Source organism: Paramisgurnus dabryanus, chromosome 6, assembly GCF_030506205.2.
Source record: "Paramisgurnus dabryanus chromosome 6, PD_genome_1.1, whole genome shotgun sequence".
Taxonomy (NCBI): Eukaryota; Metazoa; Chordata; class Actinopteri; order Cypriniformes; family Cobitidae; genus Paramisgurnus; species Paramisgurnus dabryanus.
The window spans coordinates 6,485,534-6,510,478 of NC_133342.1; the positions used below are offsets into that span (position 1 = coordinate 6,485,534).

Here is a 24,945-nt window from a genome sequence, read left to right on the forward strand (position 1 = left end):
AAAAACTAGACACTTTAACGTTTGAAATGATGTATAAATCATATCTGTATGTCAAAAATCAGCAGAGTAATTTAAGTCTCTTTGCGGAGTGATTGAAAAATAAAGAGTTTGCGGCGCCCGCGCCACCGTCGACCCCAGAGTGTTAACTTCTGGAAACAACGCAATGCAATGTTTTTATGCGCCACCTGGTGGATATTCTGTGAAGCGAAACACATTAAGGGAAAATGGAAAGTAGCCCCCCCCGAAAGCACTTGCAGAATGCTGCGAGACTCTGCGAGACGAATTGGCGAATGCCGCGGGAGAAAACGCGCATTTTTAAAGGCCACATCTGTAACACACATTACTCACAACGTAGGGCTCTGGAACGTTCTGCACAGGCTTGCTAGGAGCAGAGGTAAGTTAGCATTCATGGGAGTGCATGACTCACAGACTGGGCTTTCTGGTTTTCTCCGCTCGTGGGAATTTTCTTGACTCAAAGTTGTCCTGAGGGCAGAAATGTTTGTGATTGGTTTAATCTGACAACCAATCGTGAGAGAGGAGCGAACTGCAGAGGCGGGGCCACCATTTCCAAGCTCAACCGTCAAAGTCCCGCGGCCGGGGATGCAAGAGGACGAGCGTTTCAAAGTAAGTTTGTAAAAACAAAAACGTAATATTCTCGAAAATGGAGCTTTTTATTAAAAATAAATAAATGAATATTTAGGGCGTTGTAGTCTAATTTATAAATTTGGCTTTTCTTCATGACTGTTTAGTCTCATCTGGTCCCAGGGCAGAGACTTTTTCCCACAATTTTGTCCTAGAGCACGGTGAATCAATCCTGACATATCGTTAGTAATTATCTTAAGACAAATAGTCTTACTAACTAAACTGAAGAAAGACCATTGCATAAAATAAGCTCACATCTATCTCGGAGGACCATCTCAAAATGAAATGGACAACGGAAATGATAATTGAAATATACGGAGACGAATCTCCGATGTTTTGGGGATTCCCCGGGGGGAGCAAGAGCGGAGTACCGGGCGCACGTTACCCACAGCAGGGAAAGATACACGCGGTCGCGCCGTCGCGGTCTCCGCTGTCGCATCGATACTCTCGTGAGTAATAATGTTTTGATGGCGATTATTATTATTTGCTTCATTTTAAACACTGCAAGCTAGCGGGCGCACGTTACCCCCAGCAGGGAAAGATACGCGCCGTCGCGGTCTCCGCTGTCGCATCGATACTCTCGTGAGTAACGTTAATAATGTTTTGATGGTGATTATTATTATTATTTGCTTCATTTTAAACACTGCAAGCTACTGCCGTTTTAGATTGAGTAACACTTATAATCTTCTAGTTGAATATGAGATGAAACTTGACAGTTTATTTGTTTCCATGGCAACATAGATTGTAAAGGAAAGTTAGCCAAGGGGTAGCCTACCAGTCTTACTTTTTTGGCTTACTGTAAATTAGACCAGTCTATAATGTTATGCAACTGACTTAAAAAGTAAATACCAGCGGCCGGTTGCATAAACATAGCCATAATGTTTAGACAGTGTCTTAAGTTCTAGTATGACCTACTATCAGCTAGTCACCGGTTAATTACCGGTCTTAATTTTCGGTATCAATGTAGGCTTATCTACGTTTTTATGTAACTGATTTAAAAAAGCTATGAACCGTCTTGAAGAAAATAAATTGATGTCTAACTTGTAAGACTAGTCTTAGAGGTTTATGCAACCGGCCCCAGTCTTAAAGAAAAAAAGTAGACGACTAACTTGCAAGACTAGTCTTAAATAGATTTATGCAACCGGCCTGGTCTCAGGGCAGGAGTCATATTTTTCTCTTCTCAGGACAACGTAGTTGCACAAAATGGAGTAAGCTGTCTTCTCTGGTCTCAGGGCAGAAGTTGTCTAGGGGCAGGTGAATCCCATACCCTCCTGGTCTCAGTGCAGACAGATATTTCTAGATTTGGCTTTTCTTTATGACACTTTATCTGGTCCCAGGGCAGAGACCATTATTTTCCAGGTGAATCCCTCCTGGTCTCAGGCCAGAAGTCATATTTTGTATGTATTATTTAGTATATAAGTTGTAGGGCTGTCACGATATGATATTGTGATTATCGTATCCAAAATATAATTTTGTATTTACATTGTAAATGTGTGTGTACTGTGTATAATTATATGAATATGTGTGTATGTATATATATATATGTATGTATATATGTGTATATATATATATATATATATATATATATATATATATATATATATATATATATATATATATATATATATATATATATATATATATATATATATATATATATATATAGACACACACACATGCTTGTATATATTTAAGAAAAAATTGTTATTAGATATACAAAATTTATATTTATATAAATTATATTTTAATCTATAAACATGAATACAAATATTTATACATTTATACATGTATATACATGCAAATATTTCTTAAGGGAATAGTCTACTCATTTTCAATATTAAACTATGTTATTACCTTAACTAAGAAGAGTTGGTATCCCTCTATAATCTTACTGCGTGCACGTAAGCGCTGGAGCGCGCTGCGACACTTCGATAGCATTTAGCTAAGCCCCATTCATTCAATGGTATCAAACAGAGATAAAGTTAGAAGTGACCAAACACATCAACGTTTTTCTTATTTAAGACGAGTAGTTATACGAGCAAGTTTGGTGGTACAAAATAAAACGTAGCACTTTCTAAGCGGATTTAAAAGAGGAACTACATTGTATGGCGTAATAGTACTTATGGGAGTACTTCGACTCGCCTGAAAAGTCGAGATGGTCCTCACTGCGGAACACAACATCCAGGGGGCGGGGTTGGATCTAGATCCAACTCCTCCCACTTTATATACTTTGTTCCGCCAAATGAACCAGTATATTTGCGTTGTTGCAGCCCGCAATTAGTTGCAACCTGTGGTCGCCAACGTTTGCTCTTATCAATTTAAGTGTACGTTTGATTAATAATATAGTTGAGAAAGATTCATAATTTAGAAAGTATCACAGTTAGGTGTAAGGAGAGGTACGGACACGTTCCCGACAGTTTGATATCACTTAAGGGATTTATTTGTACATTATCCCACTTATAACACAGCTATTCCTATACGAGAAAATATAAAAACAAATGTATTTGATATCTTTTATTAGCAAATAAAAAAAAGGAAACCATCTACGAGGGAAACCTGTTTCCTAATGGCTGTAAGCAAAGACGCTGTAAGTTCAAAGTCCATACAAGATAAACATTCAATTTATTAATTTCTAAATAACATGCCATAGCCTATATATTTTAATAATTATGCATATTTGTACTGTATCCATTAATAGGTATTAAACTGCATGTGGTAAGATTACTCATAGTAGGCTTACCCGAAATGTTTTACTCCAAAACATTATAGCAAAAAACTTACATTTCACCCTAAAGGCACTACTCTTATTGTAGACATAAGTAAAGTTAGTTTTTATGTCAAAATAATAACTTAATTTAGTTACGACTTAATGCGGAACTGGTAACGCAGCAACACGTGTATGACGTGTCTTGTGGTAAAACTGCCGACCAATGGGATCTCTGGATCGGGATCCAGCTCCGCCCCTGGATCTAAATCCAACCCGCCCCCTGGATGTCGCGTTCTGCAGTGAGGCGCTACTGGAAAAGTCTGCTCCCCTTCTCCCTCTCATAATGGGAGAGGGAGGGTGTTACTGCGCAGAGTCGAAGTACTCCCATAAGTGCTATTACGCCATACAATATAGTTCCTCTTTTAAATCCGCTTAGAAAAGCGATACGTTTTATTTTGTATCACCAAACTTGCTCGTATAACTACTCGTCTTAAATAGGAAAAACGTTGATGTGTTTGATGTGAACTTTATCTCTGAGTGGTACCATTGAATGAATGGGGCTTAGCTAAATGCTATCGAAGTGTCGCAGCGCGCTCCAGCGCTTACGTGCACGCAGTAAGATGACAGAGGGATGTATCAACATTTCTTAGTTAAGGTAATAACATAGTTTAATATTGAAAATGAGTAGACTATTCCTTTAAAGGGCGTGTTGCAGGTTAACCACCACTGTTGATTAATGGGTACATAAATCACTCAAGATATGTATATCATTTTTAAAATGTCTCAAAAAAGGTCTTAAAGACCCTTTTTTTAAATGTTTTTGGTATTAACGGTTTTTTTAAGCAATTCGGCGATGACGTCACGTTGGGTAGAAGTAGATGAAAGCCTCAGCCAGAGCTATAGAAATAGATGAGACATTTATTGCCGTTTTATTAATACTTACGTTTATAATATGGAAATCATATATACATAATAGGAAATATATAATGTGGTATACTGCAAAGTTACCCTGCTAATTATTATTTATGATATATGTGGAGATAAATAAAACTTTGCAAATCTGCTGATTCAATCCATTCATGTCCTGACCACCAGGCTAGAGAGTTTTAAACATCCTTAATCCACACTTACTAGTCCATCATATAATATCTAAAATATATTTTTATGTGAAATAAAAGGAAGTTTTGTTATATTGTTTATGCGATCATAACGAATCACACGATCATTTTATACACAGAAGCAGCGGTCAGCAGCTGCAGCGGGCTTGAATCCAACCGCATACTGCAATAAACAGGCGTTCGGCGGCTTTTTACATCAAAGGATGACAGGCTAGAAACCAATCACTGAGTGATCCCCGTATTTTTATAAATCCTGGACATGATTGGACCGGCCGAACGGGTTGAGCACTTTTATATTTGTTGAGCAGAGAGGCTGCATAGTTTGACCAGCGGGCTGCGGGAACCGGCCGCACATCAGACCGACAGACGGTGTTGCTAATATAACTCACAATGTATAACTATTATCAGACCGGCCAACCGGGAAAGTCCCGACTCTCCCGACTGAAACTCCGCTACTGGCTGTAGGGAAATGTGTGCGTTTTGATCGGTGTTCGAGGCTCTTACCTCGCGACCAGATGTGACGACGTGACGCCTCACTCAGCTTCCAGGATTTGAGTCATGCTGCCTGAATTCGTTTGTGCTGAAGATCGCATACACCCATTTCAGCAGGATTATGGTCCCCCTCAAACCAGCATGCACGAGTATGTTAATTGTTTGTTTACTTTCTACACGAAGTTATGCTAAGGCTATCTGGCTTTCTGCCTATTTCTCTATACTAGCCCATCTATCTGTCTGTCTGTCTGTCTATCTATCTATCTGTCTGTCTGTCTATCTATCTATCTATCTGTCGTTCTGTCTATCTAGTCTATCTATCTAGTCTATCTATATCTATGTATTTATCTATAATTTGCATTGATATAATCTGAATATTGTACTTTACTCATCTCTCTAGTCACTCTCAATGCTCTTAAGGCAAATTCTCTCCCCAACGTGACGTCATGCAGTGCGTTGAGGGGGAAAGGAGAATCCTTGCAAACCGCTGTACTTTTTCGTTTTTTATTCCGTTTTATGATAACCAACAACATAAAATACAATGGATAACAATTTAAATGTTTATTATCAACAAGCAAATTGCCCAAATTCGTGGAAAAATTTTACCTGCAAAACGCACTTTAAATATATACACCTTTTGTATATTCACCTGCTAATTGCATGTGTGTCAAGCCAATCAAGCTATAATCAGGTAAGCTAGAAAGCTTGTTTAAGTCCATTGCAATAAGCTTTACTGTACTCTTATAAAAAAAAAACTATTTAGGGCATTGTAGTCTAATTTATAAATTTGACTTTTCTTAATGACTGTTAGTCTCATCTGGTCCCAGGGCAGAGACAATTTCCACAATTTCCACAATCCCAGGGCAGGTGAATCCCTCCTGGTCTCAGGGCAGACAGATAATTCTAGATTTTGGCTTTTCCTCATGACTGTTTAATCTTATCTGGTCCCAGGGCAGGTAAGTCCCTCCTGGTCTCAGGGCAGAAGTCGTATTTTTCTCTTCTCAGGGCAACATAGTTGGACAAAAGGGAGTCAGGTGTCTTCTCTGGTCTCAGGGCAGAAGTTGTCCCAGGGCACGTGAATTCCTCCTGGTCTCAGGGCAGAAGTTGTCCCAGGGCAGGTGAATTCTTCCTGGTCTCAGGGCAGACAGATATTTCTACATTTTTACTTTTCTTTATGACTGTTTAGTATTATCTGGTCTTAGGGCAGAGACCATTATTTTCCACATTGTCCCAGGGCAGGTGAATCCCTCCTGGTCTCAGGGCAGACAGATATTTCTAGATTTTGTCTTTTCCTCATGACTGTTTAATTTTATCTGGTCCCAGGGCAGGTGAATCCCTCCTGGTCTCAGGGCAGAAGTCGTATTTTTCTCTTCTCAGGCCAACATAGTTGGACAAAAGGGAGTCAGGTGTCTTCTCTGGTCTCAGGGCAGAAGTTGTCCCAGGGCAGGTGAATTCCTCCTGGTCTCAGGGCAGACAGATATTTCTAGATTTGGGCTTTTCCTCATGACTGTTTAATCTTATCTGGTCCCAGGGCAGGTAAGTCCCTCCTGGTCTCAGGGCAGAAGTCGTATTTTTCTCTTCTCAGGCCAACATAGTTGGACAAAAGAGAGTCAGGTGTCTTCTCTGGTCTCAGGGCAGAAGTTGTCCCAGGGCAGGTGAATTCCTCCTGGTCTCAGGGCAGACAGATATTTCTAGATTTTGGCTTTTCCTCATGACTGTTTAGTCTCATCTGGTCCCAGGGCAGGTAAGTCCCTCCTGGTCTCAGGGCAGAAGTCGTATTTTTCTCTTCTCAGGGCAACATAGTTGGACAAAAGGGAGTCAGGTGTCTTCTCTGGTCTCAGGGCAGAAGTTGTCCCAGGGCACGTGAATTCGTCCTGGTCTCAGGGCAGAAGTTGTCCCAGGGCAGGTGAATTCCTCCCGGTCTCAGGGCAGACAGATATTTCTAGATTTTGGCTTTTCCTCATGACTGTTTAATCTTATTTGGTCCCAGGGCAGCTAAGTTCCTCCTGGTCTCAGGGCAGAAGTCGTATTTTTCTTTTCTCAGGGCAACATAGTTGGACAAAAGGGAGTCAGCTGTCTTCTCTGGTCTCAGGGCAGAAGTTGTCCCAGGGCAGGTGAATTCCTCCTGGGGCCTCATTTATAAAGCGTGCGTACGCACAGATTTGATCGTAAAGTTTGCGTACGCAAAAATCCACGGCAAAGTGCATATTTATAAAAGCTGTCTTTGACGTGGAAAAGTGCTTAGCGCCACGTCAGGGTCTGAGCAGACGTACGCACTTATGCTTGTCTGATTGCTGCAGGTTTTTATGAATATAAGCCAATCTTGCTGCTCGAAATTTGGTTTAAACATTGAGAAGTGCTCTTTTATATGTCTGTGACATTGATTAGGCATCGTTTAAAGGCGGAGATCTGAAACTGCTCGGCTGTGCACAAGTTCAAGTTCATTTGCGATTTATAGATTTGAAAGGGGTACGCGCGTTTTTTGCGCGAACGTTCGGTTTATGAATCACACGTACGCATTTTTGATAAATGATCGTAAGATCAAATGTAGGATGGTTTTTACGCAGCATTTTATAAATGAGGCCCCTGGTCTCAGGGCAGACAGATATTTCTAGATTTTGACTTTTCTTTATGACTGTTTAGTATTATCTGGTCCCAGTGCAGAGACCATTATTTTCCATATTGTCCCAGGGCAGGTAAATCCCTCCTGGTCTCAGGGCAGAAGTCAACTTAGTTGGACAAAAGGGAGTCAGCTGTCTTCTCTGGTCTCAGGGCAGAAGTCATATTTTTTATGTATTATTTAGTATATTAGTAGTAGGGCTGTCACGAAATGATATTGCGATTATCGCATCCAAAATAAAAGTTTGTATTTACATAATAAATGTGTGTGTACTGTGTATAATTATTTTGTATATTTAAAAACACATACGTGCATTTATATATTTAAGAAAAATGTTTTATTTAGATATAATTATATATTAATCTATAAACAGTATATACATGCAAATCTTCTTAAATATATACAAGCATGTATACACAGTACACACACGCTTATATGTAAATACAAACTTTTATTTGGGATGCGATAATTGCAATATAATTTCATGACAGCCCTAATTAGTATTTTTTATAATTTGCATTGCTGCCTGCAAGACGCTACTGAGGGCTCAATTTTCCATAAAGCGAAAAAGAAGTCAGGGGAGAGATAAATGCAGCCAAGACTTGATAGAAAATAGAAAATAGAAAAGCGCAAGATGAAAAGACATGTTTATTTTCTTATTATTATAATATAGACTATGTAAGTTAAATATTCAAAATATTTATCAGAACCGATCAGTTTGATGCTTAGCCTGTGTTTCTCCAAAAATCTATATGTTCAAGTATAGTGTCATTTCTAATTTCAGAATATGGCGACACATTGGGTGAATGGTGTTAAAAAACGGTTGAAGAAGCCATGTGACTCCAGGGTCCACCAAGAAGTTCTTATTATTAGGGGGGATGCCAAGGAGTTCATGGAGGGTTACATCAATGAAGTGCAGGAGAAGGAGCATTGCTACTTCAGACCACCAGTCTGCCCCCGGCAAGACTATTATTACTATGGCTGTGACCGTGGGAATCATGCTGCAGGCAAAAGTAAGGGAGAAGCCACACAAACTCGGGCCAATTCTTGCAAGGCATACATCTCTTTCAAAGTCATCACGGATGCCGGAATATCAGGTGCCATAATCCAAAAGATGCTACAACACACTGGCCATGACGAGGCTAATTCTAAAGAGAAAAACCGCATCCATCCAGACCTGCATTCCCTCATCGAAATATGGCTTCAACACGGTTGTTCCACTTCTGAGATCTTAATAAAAAGCTATGATTGGGCTCAACAAAATGGGCATGTGGACAAAAAAGACCGCCGGTTTTACGTGACCCCTAATGACATTCGACTTTTAAAGAAAAAACTCAGAGGTGTGAGTGACAGTGATTCTGTCAGTGTGGACCATTTGGTTTCCATGGAACTCAGAGACAACATCTGTTTTTATCAGCCACTTCACAATGAAGAACCATTCATTTTAGTTGTACAAACACCATTTCAAAAACAACTTTTGCAAGAGAACCCCCATCCAATGGTTTTCATGGATGCTTCATACAAAGGCATAACAGCCTACGGGTATGCATTTTATGCACTGTTATTGATAAACAAAACTGGAAGAGGCGTGCCATTTGCCTATTTTATCCTGAGCAAGGAAACTACTGCAACCGTAAGCCTCTGCCTACAGAAGCTTCAATTGAGTAACCCAGGCTTCTATCCAAGGTCAGTCACATGTTAGCATCATTTTTGTTATGATGTATTTATTCTTTTCTTTGTCATTGGAACTACAAGAAATAGGCATGTTTGAATCTGAAAGTACTGCACTGAGCTACAGCTTTTGCATTTTGGATCTCACTAGTTTCGTAACATTCTATTCTAAATATCTTGATACAATGTTTACACTGTATACAATACACTCTGTCTAATGAATGTTTTTGGGTGTAGTGCAACTTTTTCCTCTTTTTTTTATTTTCCTTTTTTCAATGTTACAGGTCAGTGATGATGGACCGTGACTTGAGAGTGCTTAATGCTATTAAAAGCGTTTTCCCAAAGGCAAAGCTTCTCCTTTGTTGGTTCCATGTGCTTCAGGTAAGTCGATGAATATACAACATCGCTATTATCTACGATGTTATGCAGTTGACATTGACAAACTAACAGGAAAGGTCAACTGAGCAGGTACAAGTGCTATCTAAGGATCTTTGGCACAGTGTGCTGTTTTCAACAGTGTCTTTAAACGTGTGTGTGTGTGTGTGTGTGTGTGTGTGTGTGTAAACAAGTGTAATCTTTAACTGTAGTGTATATTTAAGGGAAATCAACTAGTGGTCTGTAATGTAACTGCAGGTGGTTGTGACAAATACTTATAGTTCACAGTATGCCTATTTAAAATCCCGAATTCTACTTACATTGTACATACCTGAGCTTTCTGGTGAAAATTTGGGATATATACAGTTACATTGCAGTACAATAACATAAACTCCCTTTTGGCCAAGCAATGGAGACTAACTCCTATGTGACAGGGTGAAATAATATAACCTAATGTGCATCTGAAGCAATTTATGCTGTGATAGGCTGTTAACCGGTGGCTTGTGAAGACAGATGGAGGTCACCTGACACCTGAACAAAGAAATGTGGTCATTCATGCAATGGCATCAATGAAAGCATGCCTGACGGTACTATATTTATATTTATATTTTTAACATTCATAACCCCAGTGCAACTAAGTGGTCCTGACCAATTTATGCATTCTGTAGTCTACATATTAGTGCGTTTACAATTATTTATGCTTTTTAATGTTTGTATATCTCAGATTAAATATGTTTTTCCCTAAGGAGGAAGAGTTTCTCAATGTATCTGCCAAGAAATGCAGTGAGATCGACAACTTTTTGGATAGTCCCCATGTAACAACTTATCTGAAGACAAATTGGTTTACTTATGCCGAGCTGTGGGTAAACTTTGGAAGAACGTTCTATCACTGTAGCAGTGAGACAAACAACAAGGCTGAAAGGTATTGTACTTACATTTGCCAATAATATTTCAAATCATTTATTTTCATATTGGGAGTCAGAGGATTTGCTTAAAACATCAAGGTGTTGCCCCAGCTAACAGAAAAAAGTTCTAAGAACGTTCCCTTAAAAGTTCCCAAGGTTCCCAAAAACGTTCTGCCAACGGAAAAAGTGTCCAGATTTCTTGACGTTCTAAGAATGTTTTTGTGTTGTCTCAACGTTAGAGGAATGTTACATTTTACCATTTTTAAACGTTATGACAATGTCATGTTTTAATGTTCACACAATGTTTAAAACAACAACTGTTTGTTATATTGACAGGTTTGACTATTATGTAAATTATAGAAAAAAACATTGCATTTTATTATTTTATAAAACATTATTTCTGAATGTTCAGTAAATATATTGCTGTAGAAAACACAATTCACTTATTAGGCTTAGATGTTGATGTTTTGTTTAATTTTAAGTCATCATTATTGTGATTAGTGTTTGTTTTAGTTGGACTCTTGTCTTTTTGCTTGCTTGTTTTTTCCCTGGTTGTGTTAACTTTGTGCTAATACACCACATTTGTTATGAACATGTAAAGTTAATAGTGTAATTCTGTGGTTGTTGGTACATAATGGTAAAGATCATCACCTAATTAATTTACTGATCAAAAGTTTATTTTCTGTCAATAATGTAAATGAGATCAGCACTTTCACAGCAGTTTGTCATTAAGGAGTTTTAGAAACTTTGGACAAAAAAATATCTGCTGTATAATTGGGACGCACAAACATCAAGAATCAGAGTATGAATCTCAACCATGGTGACAAATAAAATTGTAAAAAATCATTATTTATCCATGCTGCAGTGCATGTTGGGAATCCTGAATGAGATTTGTAATTTGTTGATACCCATAAGTTGTTGATACCCATGATAAGTTTTTCATTTATTTGTCACCATGGTTGAGATTCATACTCTGATTCTTGATGTTTGTGCGTCCCAATTATACAGCGGATATTTTTTGTCCAAAGTTTCTAAAACTCCTTAATGACAAACTGCTGTGAAAGTGCTGGATCTCATTTACATTATTGACAGAAAATAAACTTTTGATCAGTAAATTAATTAGGTGATGATCTTTATCATTATGTACCAACTACCACAGAATTACACTATTAACTTTACATGTTCAGAACAAATGTGGTGTATTAGCACAAAGTTAACACAACCAGGGAAAAAACAAGCAAGCAAAAAGTCAAGAGTCAAGAGTCCAACTAAAACAAACACTAATCACAATAATGATGACTTAAAATTAAACAAAACATCAACATCTAAGCCTAATAAGTGAATTGTGTTCTCTACAGCAATATATTTACTGAACATTCAGAAATAATGTTTTATAAAATAATAGAATGCAATGTTTCTCTATCATTTACATAACAGTTAAACAAGTCAGCATAATAAACAGTTGTTGTTTTAAACATTGTGTGAACATTAAAACATGACATTGTCATAACGTTTAAAAATGGTAAAATGTAACATTCCTCTAACGTTGAGACAACACAAAAACGTTCTTAGAACGTCAAGAAAACTGGACACTTTTTCCGTTGGCAGAACGTTTTTGGGAACCTTGGGAACTTCCAGGGAACGTTCTTAGAACTTTTTTCTGTTAGCTGGGATCATGTTGCTAAAATTATGCATGCAAATACAGTGCCAGTCTCTAGCTGTTCTCAAAATGGCATGGGCCTACTAAATACCACATACTGAACACTGACTTACTATGCCCTGAACGTTACGTCTTACCACAAGGTCGGCTCACCTCGTGGCCTGACTATTGGGAGGCAAAGTTTACCACAAGCTGAAAAACCCATATTCCCCAAATCAGCAGTTAATGCAGCTTTCAATTATGTCAATTATTTTCTCCCAATTTAATAGGAAGCCAATGGTATGGTGGGTGTCAGATTTGTAATGGGCTTTATGTCAAGCTGCACTACTTCCTGAACTTCAGCCTGCTCCTTTGTTTCCTGTCTATCATTATTGGACAAACTGATTAATCCAGGTGTGTCTGTTTAGTGTTGCTGTTACTACATAGGTCAGGCACACCTGGATTAATCCGTTTGTCCAATAATGACAGACAGGAAACAAAGGAGCAGGCTGAAGTTTAGGAAGTAGTGCAGCTTGACATAAAGTCTATTGTTCAAGCTTTTCACGGTTTTCATGCCTTTCTGTCTTAAAGATTCTTCCTTACATTGAAATACCAGTTTCTGCGAGGCCAGGCAAACCGAAGAGTCGACCAACTTCTGCTCTTGCTATGTGGAGATGTAGAAAAGTATTACAGGTTAGTAATGTCTCTAACAGGGAATGTGGATGTTGCCAAATGGCTATTTCAGCCTGTTATAGAATAAAATAAAATGAGACGCATAGCTACTTTTATGAAGTTTGCCACTCTCTCAGTCTTAATAGTGAATTTTTTTTTTTATGGAGCTGTTGCATTAAAAAACAATCACCATGGCAATGACTACACAATGAAACTTTCATTTAGCTAAAATCTAAAGGCTACTATTTTACTGTAATTCCAAATTTGTGTATTGTTTTTCATTACTGCAGCTACATGGATGGCCTCAGCGAAGCAGGACGACTGACATTATCCAGCTCTGCTGCTCACCAGGCTGCTGCGCTGCTATTTAAAAATGGCGTGGGCAAAGATTTGGACATAGAAGCAGGGCAGTGCTCTGTGCCGTCACAATCAACCAACACAGCCTACAAAGTTAACTTGTTACACTTCACGTGTGAATGCACCAATTTCCGGATGGGAAACATATGCAAACATCTTCTCTTGGTGAAGATGGAGGTAGACAGGAGAGGTATTGACATTGAAAAAATGCGGAATACTAAAGCGTTAGAAATCATCAGCCTCCGTCTCTACCAGCAGACTGAAGATGAAATAACCATCTTCAGTAGTGATGGGACTATGAGTATTGTGAATAGGAAAACTCCGACTTTGTGCACATGCATTTTTGGAGAAAGATGTGTTTGCATACATGTCACACATGTCCTCAAGCCTCAAGACATTCTCACAGACCCCAACGAAAATGCACACGTTTCTGAAGCCTCCCATAATCCTCCCATACAGTCCATGTTATTAGACCTACTAGAGTGGAGCAAGTCCGAAGCATTTGAACATACCCCTGAACTGTACAATACCATCCAAAGAGCACACAAGCGGGCTTTTGGAAAATTCACTGCTGTGTCCAGAAAAAGAAAAATTACCCCTTTACATGGTTACCGTAAAAAAATTAAAAAAGCTAGACTGCAGAGAGCAGTAGTTGAGAACTTTAAAAACAAAAGAAGAGCAAGAAGCACTTAATTCTGTTTTCTGGAGGTGCCACTGTTTGCATGTGAAAGTGCCCGTCTTGATTGGTTGATTAATTTTCTTGGTAGTTCATAAGGTAAATAAAATACTGATAATTAAATCAAAGCTTTATGAAGTTTTGGGAAATATATAGACTACTTACATTAATGGCACAAGCAATAGCAGTGTTTTACCAATGTGAAATGTAAATTATACCAGCAGTGGTGAAGTACACAGGTCCTGTAATTTAGTAAAAGTATTGATCATAAATAAAATTATATGTACTCACAATTACAAATAAAGAAAAGAACTTTATAACTTTAATGCTTTGATACATTCTCAGATACATTCTTATGGTCAAACATAACATTTATTTGGCAAATTATATTTTCACCCTTATGTTGTCTTCCCGTCTACCTTGAAAAAAAAAACACTTTGACGCCAGAGTTTGTTTTTGCTTTTTCCAACGTTTTAAATTGTAAATTTTTTCTTTTACACATTTTCAGCACTTATTTTTGACATCCCATATTTTCTGATATGAAACAAAATTGAAATCGGGTCAAAAACTGATTTTTCAACACATGGTTTAAATCACATCTATATTGTGCAAAGTGGTTTATTCAGTAAACAATCTGAGGCTATTCCTTTGTCAAGGCTACCCATAAATGCTGATACCACTTTAAAATTGAGATGTTTTATTTACTTCTGGAAGCAGTGGAGGTTCTCTGCCTCGACCAGGCACGCATCAATTAAAGAAAACGCACCCTTCAAAATTTCTGGCCCAAGGCCATGCGTAGCAAGATTGTAATCGGACCAGTTGGCCTCCATCGCTGTCTTTATCCTTGTTAGTGTCTGCCTGCAAAAGAGTTGAAAACAGATGTTATTGACATAAAGAACAGTGGTAGAGGTGTTTTAATACAATACTGCATAGATCTAAGCCTTTTTAATTGTGCATACTGGAATTGGTAACAACAGATCAATGAACCTGCAGTGTTGGGCCTTGACGATGGCCTCAAGATGGTCCTCCTCCAGGCAAGCCTGGCCCATTTTTTGAATTGGTAGGTATTTAAAACCCATGTAATTTAAATCCTCTGCAAGGGCCAGACATTCTTCTACAAAAGCATAGTGCAAGAGAATACAAAAAATTATATTTTTTGTCAAACTAAGAATGGAGTATAGACTGTTAAGGACAGAAACAAGATGCAGTCATTCCAAACAAGTTCTGATCAACATGTGAAAGTGCCTTGATGATGCCACTTGATGAGTCCGCCTAGTTGATAAGATCTATGAAAATTTCATAATTACAGCCTAATGTTACTTGGAGAAGAGAAAAGTCCTGTTAATTCAAGACCTCTCAGTAAGACAAAGGCAAGGTGGATTCTTCCTGAGCCTACCCATCCTATAATCTTCATTTAAGTGGGCTAATATCTTAGAGACATAAGACACGATAACGAGAGCTATACACAAAAGATGTTTACCCAACCTCCTATCTCACTGTTTTCTGCAACCAAAAACATTTACATCAGTTAATAATTTATGTGCATCCGTGTTGGTGGCAAATTCTAAGTGAATAGGTCAATGATGCAATAATCACAATAAATAATTGTTTAACTTTATTTTATTAAATTTTATTTTATTATTAAAAGAATTAAAAATTATTTTGCTTATTGTCTTATTCTTATAGTTTGACATCACACTGAGGTTGCAATTTCACACCGATTGCATGCCATACTGCTGTATAGTGTAAGATGGTGGTATTGGAAAAGCCAAATATTTTCTGAGGTGGTACTCAAGGTAAAAAAAAAAATCACTGCCTAATGTCATGCAGAATAGTTATTTCTGGCAATGTGTTTGTATTGTGCGTAACGGGAACCAATTTCAATGCCTTCAAATCCTGCCGAAATAGTGCAAAATTTTAATGGTAACAAAGATATCCACCTAGCCAGACTATTTAGAAAAGATTCTTATGTCAGCTGTGTGAAGTGATGGATGGTTCACTGCCCTTCAACTCTCGCACATGTTCTTAACCTCTAAACCTCAGTTACCTTCACACAACTTGCTGACACTTGTTGACAGCCTGATTCGTGGTCCTGGCTCCACCTGTGAGTCGTGCAACTTGGCCATGAGCGCCTCTTTCTGGCTCTTGCCTTTCCTTAAGTAGGCCACCAGAGCATTGGGTGAAAAGCCCTCTGGTGGCCCACACCTTCTAACCAGTTCCTCCCTAGTCACTTTATATCTGCAATATCAGTGGAGATTTTAAGCAGGCATATAGAGTTAAAACCATCTTCTACCTTGTAGAAATGTTAGTAGGTAACAAAAGGAACAGGAGAACACATACATGACACCTTAAAAAGGATTTTAAATAACTTATTCCTAACAGCTTCTTAAAGGTATAGACCAATTTCGTGTTTGCAAACAGAGATGACGTTTTTTGTGGGCGGAGCCAAACTGGTTGCAGAAAGTGACTGCTCCGCAGTAGGGTTGTGAAGTGTTTTAGCATTAAACCGTGATTTTTATGGATCCGGTGTTCTGTCGAAGTCTGATTCCTTTATGTTTCCTTTTAGTGCAATGTTTCTTATAGCGTTTTAATCACATTACGTTTATTTTTTTAGATAGATAAAAAGTTTAAATGGCTTGGCTACTGATATGCATGTATGTAATGTATATGTATTGTTCTTTTTTGCTAAATCAAATATTTTTACAGTCTGAATCGCTAAAGTACATGTAAAAGCAATACTATCATGTATTATATATAATAGCGTTTATTAAATATTTCATAATTTTCCTGTTTTTTATTATTTCTTCTTTAATAAATTATAATTGTAACATGATAAAAACGCTATAAGAAACACATGGAGGGAACAGACTTCGACAGAACACCGGAAATCTTCTCTACTTATTTTCTATTCTAATTATTAAAAGATTTCCAGATGATTTCCTTGCTCCATTCTGTCCGTTTAAGGGCTTATTGTAATCATAAACACCTACGTTTATCTTCAAATGATGTCTTTGACGATGGTATTCTATAAAAATGAAAGCCATCTTTTTTGGCATTCTTATTCTGACACTTAACAGCACAACCGGACATTTTCCAGTGAGTTATCTTGCTCTTTTCACTCGTGTCTAATTCATTTCCACTGTTTTTCTGCAACCGCATTGCGCGCGCAGCTTGCAGTGACGTAACTGTGACGTCTACTCTAAATTGGTCTATAGCGGAAGATTTTCGTTTTCGGGGTGGATCACCTCTGTTATTGGTCATCCCAGATGTCAATCATTCTGATTATATGTTGACATATAACCGTCGTACGTGCTCGCATCTAGGTTCGCTTTCTGCACATGCGCACTTTCACGTGTATGTGTGTTGTGCTACGGTATCAACCATTCATTAAAGGTCGCATTCTCACGATGTTTTTTTTTTCAAAATGTCTGAGGGTCGCAAGAGAAAAAGTGTCTACGAATTGTATGACAAGAAGAGAAAGGACTATAAATAAAGAAACAAGACCAGATGTTTATGGGAGACTATTTCACACGCTGGCTTGAGCTAAAAGGACAGGTTGGGCTTCCCACGCGAAGTTTCTACTGGAAAGGTACATTTTGTCATGCTATTTGGAGAAATCCATTTAAAATCACTGCTAGTAAAAGTTGATGTAAGCTATGATTAGCGATGCTAGCCCTGGCACAAGTCACAAACCGCACAGACACGGTAAACTGACCGACAGCAACTTGTAAACAGAGCGAAGACAAGAACTGAGCTCCTGCACGCTCTCTCTCTGTCTCGTGCACGCGTTTAACAGGCGTTCCCTCTCGGGAGGAGGGAGAGTGTAGCATGTGCATTTTTGTAAAAAAAATATGGAGGGGCGGTTCTTTTAAATAATTCTGGAAAATCTTCCGCTATACCTTTAAGACTTGACTCGGGATTAAAGGGATAGTTCAACCAAAAATGAAAATTGTGTCATCATTTACTCCCCCTCAAGTTGTTTCAAACCTGTATGAATTTCTTTCTCTTGCTGAACACAAAGAAAGATATTTTGAAAAATGTCAGTAACCAGACAGTTGATGGACCCCATTGACTTCCATCATAGGAAAAAAAACTATGGAAGTCAATAGGGTCCATCAACGGTCTGGTTACCGACATTCTTCAAAAATATCTTCTTTTGTGTTCAGCAGAAGAAAGAAATTCATACAGGTTTGAAACAACTTGAGGGGGAGTAAATGATGACACAATTTTCATTTTTGGGTGAACTATCCCTTTAATGGCTTAGGCCCAGTATATCTAGGTGGAAGCTAGGGAGTTTTAAAGATTTATTCCACAGCAAAGGTGCTGCAAGTAGGAATTGTGTGCCATGTTATGATGAGCCATGTAAGAGGCTGTTATGAACTTTTGTAAAGGCTTAGGAATATTATATGCACCTGTCCTTACAGCATAAGTTTACCTAAATTTATGGGAAAATATGTCTTAAATCATAATTTGGGAAATCAGTAATTGTCTGTAGAGAAACCAATTTCTGCTGAAAAATTCCTTCTGTGTACTTTGATAGCCTGGTTACCAGCCCCACCTACTTCCTTTCATACAGCAAGTGTGACCCCGCGCAATCACAGTTCCGTACTTTGAAAACATACCGAACCAATCACGTTTCCCCCTTGTACACAGAAACATTTTTTGTCTACGTTCGTTGGTACCTCCCAAAAAGGTAATTTCTCACGGCCAGACAGTAATGCAGAATAAATTTAAATATAACAGCGTGCAAAACAGAGGGTTATACCCAGTCTAATACAAACTTGCAATGTGTAGACCTGTGCACAGTAATTGTTTGGAACTATTAATTCCTTAGGAAGAATTATGAAAATGTATGAAATATTGATGGTAATAACATACAAAGTTACCTTTTGGCCTTGGTCCCGTCAGGTAATCGGAGAACACTCTCCACTTCAAATAATGCTGTAAAAGTGAAAAAAAAAAGTTTTTATTTTAATGTCAACTCATTTCATGCCCAAAACTATGCTGACCAAAAAAACAGTATCTTCCTACTTTGTTCACACTCTGTAGACTCAGATTCCTGTGCAGGGTCACCATCTACTATAAGACCAATCAGAGGACAGCATTCAGGGAACAAACAGTTTAAAAAAAAGATTTTTGTACTTTCCTAACAGCAAAGTTAGTTCATCAGACACAATTGCTTACACTGAAAGATTTGTGAGTAAGTGACTCGAATGCTGAGCATAAATACAATATCTTCCTACCTTGTTTACACTCTGTAGACTCAGATTCCTGTGCAGGGTCACCATCTACTATAAGACCAATCAGAGGACAGCATTCAGGGAACAAACAGTTTAAAAAAAAGATTTTTGTACTTTCCTAACAGCAAAGTTAGTACATCAGACACAATTGCTTACACTGAAAGATTTGTGAGTAAGTGACTCGAATGCTGAGCATAAATACAATATCTTCCTACCTTGTTTACACTCTGTAGACTCAGATTCCTGTGCAGGGTCACCATCTACTATAAGACCAATCAGAGGACAGCATTCAGGGAACAAACAGTTTAAAAAAAAGATTTTTGTACTTTCCTAACAGCAAAGTTAGTACATCAGACACAATTGCTTACACTGAAAGATTTGTGAGTGAGTGACTCGAATGCTGAGCATAAATACAATATCTTCCTACCTTGTTTACACTCTGTAGACTCAGATTCCTGTGCAGGGTCACCATCTACTATAAGACCAATCAGAGGACAGCATTCAGGGAACAAACAGTTTAAAAAAAAGATTTTTGTACTTTCCTAACAGCAAAGTTAGTACATCAGACACAATTGCTTACACTGAAAGATTTGTGAGTAAGTGACTCGAATGCTGAGCATAAATACAATATCTTCCTACCTTGTTTACACTCTGTAGACTCAGATTCCTGTGCAGGGTCACCATCTACTATAAGACCAATCAGAGGACAGCATTCAGGGAACAAACAGTTTAAAAAAAAGATTTTTGTACTTTCCTAACAGCAAAGTTAGTACATCAGACACAATTGCTTACACTGAAAGATTTGTGAGTGAGTGACTCGAATGCTGAGCATAAATACAATATCTTCCTACCTTGTTTACACTCTGTAGACTCAGATTCCTGTGCAGGGTCACCATCTACTATAAGACCAATCAGAGGACAGCATTCAGGGAACAAACAGTTTCAAATTAAAGATCTATATACAGAGGAAAAGGTGTGTATGTGCGTGTGTTCTCTGTATGTTTCTTACCTGCACATGGGTGCTCTCCAACAGGTTTATCTGTCCAAAAACATAAAAAAAAAAACAAATGCCTACATGAAAGATCTTTGGTTGGGCTGTGTGTTTGTAGTTCTTACCTAAAAGACAGTGCTATGTGGATGTTTATACATCAAAGACACAATTGCTTACTGAAAAGATCCTGGTATGTACGTTGTGAGGGACTTGAATGCTGATCACCATCTACCATATTTAAGACTGTGTGTGAGTAGTGTGTGTCTAAGTTAATCAAGAGCAGAACCAGTCTTGGAACAACATTGGTACAAATTTACTTCCATTCCTCCCTCTGTATGTATGTAAACAATTATACTAGGTTTGGTTGTAGCTTGTCTACATACATCAGCACTACTTACCAAACAGACTTGCCTAGAATCTCAATACACCTAATATTAGTCCCAGTCTGTGGCTGTTCTTACCTGTATTTTTAGGCTTGTCAATTTTTCCCTAGAAAAGAAAGAAAAAAATAATTTAGTTAAGTATACAATGTGTTGAGAAACAGTATGTATATTTAGATCATTAACCCTTGCCTTTTTTCTCCTTAGAGTCTTCGTATCTAAAAGAAATGAACATGTTTCTTAATGTCATTTTAATGTTATTATAATGTTATTATAATGTTTCAAAAACCAAATAATAATCTTGAAAATAATTATTCATTTTGCATGCTTATTTCAATGTGCGTAGAACCAAGAACCCTTCTAAGAAAGATTGTTAATAAATAGCATCTGATTTTGAATATAAACTTAAATGTTGTATTTTATGCATGAAATGATGTAGTAACAATGTACCTACCTCAAAGTATGACATCCTCGAAATTTACAAGTTAAAGCTACCACTCCAAATCATCAATAAGTTAAACTAAGGTAGCCAGGAGAGCTAAATAAGGAACACACATAATGTACAAATGTCTACTACTTACCAAGGGAGTTAATCAACAAAGTCCCAAGTCTCTCCCGCTCTTGAGCAATGGGGAGGCATTGGAGGTGACCTTCTTGTCCCTGGAGGACCATTTCTGCAAACTAAAAGAGCAACAGAATGAAATAATGTAACTTATAATAAATGTGAACAACAAACTGTGAAAAAAATTGCACTATATTAAAAGGAAGATTATTGTGCTCATTTAATAATTATACGATCATGACTCCTGTATCGTATGCTGAACAGTGTCCATGTCCAAAATCCATTAATATTTGATCTGCAACTTTCATTCAAAATTGCTCTAAAGTAGTGATGCACCGATGTATCGGCCGCTGATATTTATCGGCAGATTTTTGATGAATTTGAAACCATCGGCATATCGGCAACAGCACGAGAAAGGCCGATACCAATTGTTTATTAATTAACCGCATAAAGGCAATGAGTTGCATGTCTGTTGTTTAATTAAAATGATTGTTCTGGTGTGTATATTTGTTTTAGCTTAATTTGTGCCTCTCTTATTATGTTGGTCAGTTGAATGTTAATTAGATCCAATCCATTGTGTAAAAAAAATTTGATGCAAAATAAACTAGCTAATAGACCAACTGTATACTATTGTATACAAGTGTTTAATATCGGTATCGGTCAGAAGTTGCCTGTTTAAATCGGTATCGGCCCAAAAAATCCTATTGGTGCATCCCTACTCTAAAGTGAAAACTACAATTATTTATATTTTCAAAAGAAAACAGAAACATTATGCAGAAAACTACCAAGCTGTACCATTATTGCAAACACTCCACATGACACAGAGTCGTTTTGCAAGTCATGGTCCCTCTGTATCAGCTTCCAGGGCCCTTGGCAGCCTCTGCTAGCAGCAAATAAGCTGAAAGATTATACAAAATAATTGTGAAGGGGATCTCTGCTAAATTGTAAATTTTCTGTAAAATCTCATTTTATAGAGCAATACAAAAACCGTGTACCTCCAATTTTCTATTATTTGGAAGCAACGCTGTGGTTGCTCCCCCAAGGAATCAATGTAAGTTATTGTTCCCTCTTTCAAGTTGCAATGCTATAAAAAAGATGGGAAAACATATGAGAAAGGGTTGAAGGAGAATTTCAACCAATCTTTTAAAATGTGATGGACTAACAGCTCAAACAACACAAATGATAATAATACAATAGCAACAATAATGACTTGTGTGATGTGAATAATAGTCTCTGCATAACCTAACAGCAACATACAAAGAGGGTCCAGTGGCACTCTCCCACCAAGTAGGGCCCGAAGACGGCACTGGCTTCTTTAAGAATGTTTTTCTGACAGGAAAAGAAGAAAACATTCATGAAAAAACATAAATAAACTTGACACCCCTAATGTGTTCTTCAGCACTGAGCAATAACCTTAAACATTTACATAACTCTTACTTTTAAGAAATAAGTACTCCTGGCCCTGGAGCTGCCCTCCAAAATCAGGCTCATAGCCTGACTATTAATAGCCTCTGTCCCAGGCTGGCTCTAAGCGAGGGAAAGAAATGGTTTAAGTCATTATTATTGTATTATAAATGTATTATTATTATTATTAAATCATGTTATATCTATATTTGACTTGTATGCATGTATGCATGTATGTGAGTGAGTGAGTGAGTTTTATAAAAAGGTAAAGTTACCCTGCTCATGATGAGAAATAAGGCATTCATCACCTGGGGAAGTAATAAATAATTTTTATATATTATATTATATATATATTTAAAGAGGATATTTTTTTAAAGAAATAGAAAATTACCTCATCTGGAATTTCGAAAGGGCCTAAAAGGGCCTCCAAACTGCCCAAATAGATTTTAAAAGGCCCAATTGTCCCAAGGACATCATCACTATGAAGTCCTTGGGACTTCAGTGTTTCTAAGTCTGTATGGGTGAATAAAATAAAAGTCTCAAAATAGGTCACCTTACTTAGGCTAACAGGCACAAATGGAATGGAATTAACTATTACATGTAGCATAGAAAACTACTTTAAAGTAGTGTTGGCAATTTAGCAAATTAGTTTTTCCCCCAGATTTTTATAATCTCTGGCAACTAAAAATCACATTTATGGACTAGCAACTTTTTTGATGACTTCTGAATGTTTAGGTTTCACACATTTTTTTTTTTGTGATAACCATCAAAATACACAGTCTAACTTCCCTACAGTACTCTGTTTCAAGTGCTTGTCTGTGAGTTAGTGATGTCACACTAGGCTGAAACAGGCAGATAGAGCATATGGGCAAGGTTTTAGACACATGTACTATGTTGAGGCAAGTCGGGGCCACATATTATACAATTTATAAATAGCCTAGTTGTGTTGAATGCCATGCCAATGATGTTTTATGTTACAGTAGCACTTCTCATTAGTTCAAAATTTTTTGGTAGGCTACAGCCTCATCATGGGCCTATTACATAAAAAAAAAAATTCAAGTGCCTGGACCTTGTGTTGCCCATGTGTATAATTGTCCTAAAAACACCAACTAAAAAAAGTACCGGAATGTGCTCTACCTAGTCGGATGTAAATATGCAAATTACATCACTATGTATTCAGATGACGCAAATGAGCATTATAGATTAGGGGGAAAAATAGTATTGAATAACTTACTGTTCATTTGGCTTGGTTACGTTTCCCTTTACAGGCAAAGATAAAAGACAGAAATTAAAAACATGTATTTCTCCTGAAGCATTAAATTGTAAACTTACTGTATGACAACCTATGACTATGATACTTACTTTTCTGAGGCAAAACTTAAATGGAGAGAGCAGGGTAGCCTGGGATCAGTGCAGAGCTTTGTCCAACTTCGTTGCCCTGAGAAGAAATCATGAAGAAAGGCCAAATTTATAAATTAGACTATATGCCCTAAATAGTCATAGATTTTTTTAATAAGAGTACAGTAAAGCTTATTGCAATGGACTTAAACAAGCTTTCTAGCTTACCTGATTATAGCTTGATTAGCTTGACACACATGCAATTAGCAAGTGAATATACAAAAGGTGTATATATTTAAGAAATATTTGTGAATATATACTGTTTATAGATTAATATAATTATAAATTTTGTATATCTATCTAAATACATTTTTTTTTCTTAAATATATACATGCATGTATGTGTTTTTAAATATACAAAATAATTATACACAGTACACACACATTTATTATGTAAATACAAACTTTTAGTTTGGATACAATAATCACGATATCATATCGTGACATCCCTACTACTAATATACTAAATAATACATACAAAATATGACTTGCTAACTAAGTTGCCCTGAGAAGAGAAAAATACGACTTCTGCCAAGAGACCAGGAGGGATTCACCTGCCCTGGGACCAGATGAGACTAAACAGTCATGAAGAAAAGCCAAAATCTAGAAATATCTTTCTGCCCTGAGACCAGGAGGGATTTACCTGCCCTGGGACAATGTGGAAAATAATGGTCTCTGCCCTAAGACCAGATAATACTTAACAGTCATGAAGAAAAGCCAAAATCTAGAAATATCTGTCTGCCCTGAGACCAGGAGGAATTCACCTGCCCTGGGACAACTTCTGCCCTGAGACCAGAGAAGACACCTGACTCCCTTTTGTCCAACTATGTTGCCCTGAGAAGAGAAAAATACGACTTCTGCCCTGAGACCAGGAGGGACTTACCTGCCCTGGGACCAGATAAGATTAAACAGTCATGAGGAAAAGCCCAAATCTAGAAATATCTGTCTGCCCTGAGACCAGGAGGGATTCACCTGCCCTGGGACAATGTGGAAAATAATGGTCTTTGCCCTAAGACCAGATAATACTAAACAGTCATAAAGAAAAGTAAAAATGTAGAAATATCTGTCTGCCCTGAGACCAGGAAGAATTCACCTGC

At 37.6% G+C, this 24,945-nt stretch overlaps 2 protein-coding genes across 2 annotated transcripts; one reads left to right on the forward strand and one right to left on the reverse strand.

The window, feature by feature from the left end:
• Nucleotides 1-574: 574 nt before the first annotated feature.
• Nucleotides 575-14,133, forward strand: LOC135744312 (uncharacterized). Its single transcript, XM_065262339.2, has 7 exons — nucleotides 575-624; nucleotides 8,364-9,265; nucleotides 9,535-9,631; nucleotides 10,111-10,212; nucleotides 10,372-10,547; nucleotides 12,761-12,862; nucleotides 13,132-14,133. Exons 1-7 carry the CDS (start codon nucleotides 601-603, stop codon nucleotides 13,889-13,891), a joined length of 2,163 nt encoding a protein of 720 aa, XP_065118411.1. The 5' UTR covers nucleotides 575-600; the 3' UTR covers nucleotides 13,892-14,133.
• Nucleotides 14,134-14,182: 49 nt separating this feature from the next.
• On the reverse strand, nucleotides 14,183-24,037 carry LOC135744121 (uncharacterized). Its single transcript, XM_073815064.1, has 22 exons — nucleotides 23,814-24,037; nucleotides 23,686-23,711; nucleotides 22,843-22,964; nucleotides 22,727-22,759; nucleotides 22,485-22,574; nucleotides 22,305-22,376; nucleotides 22,043-22,131; nucleotides 21,843-21,945; nucleotides 21,067-21,166; nucleotides 20,678-20,703; nucleotides 20,567-20,594; nucleotides 20,124-20,153; nucleotides 19,966-20,013; nucleotides 19,754-19,801; nucleotides 19,542-19,589; nucleotides 19,330-19,377; nucleotides 19,118-19,165; nucleotides 18,906-18,953; nucleotides 18,761-18,815; nucleotides 15,922-16,112; nucleotides 14,862-14,988; nucleotides 14,183-14,732 (listed from the first exon to the last, which is right to left on the reverse strand). The coding sequence occupies exons 2-22, from the start codon at nucleotides 23,690-23,692 to the stop codon at nucleotides 14,576-14,578; spliced, it is 1,518 nt and encodes a 505-aa protein (XP_073671165.1). The 5' UTR covers nucleotides 23,693-23,711; nucleotides 23,814-24,037; the 3' UTR covers nucleotides 14,183-14,575.
• Between the last annotated feature and the right edge of the window lie 908 nt (nucleotides 24,038-24,945).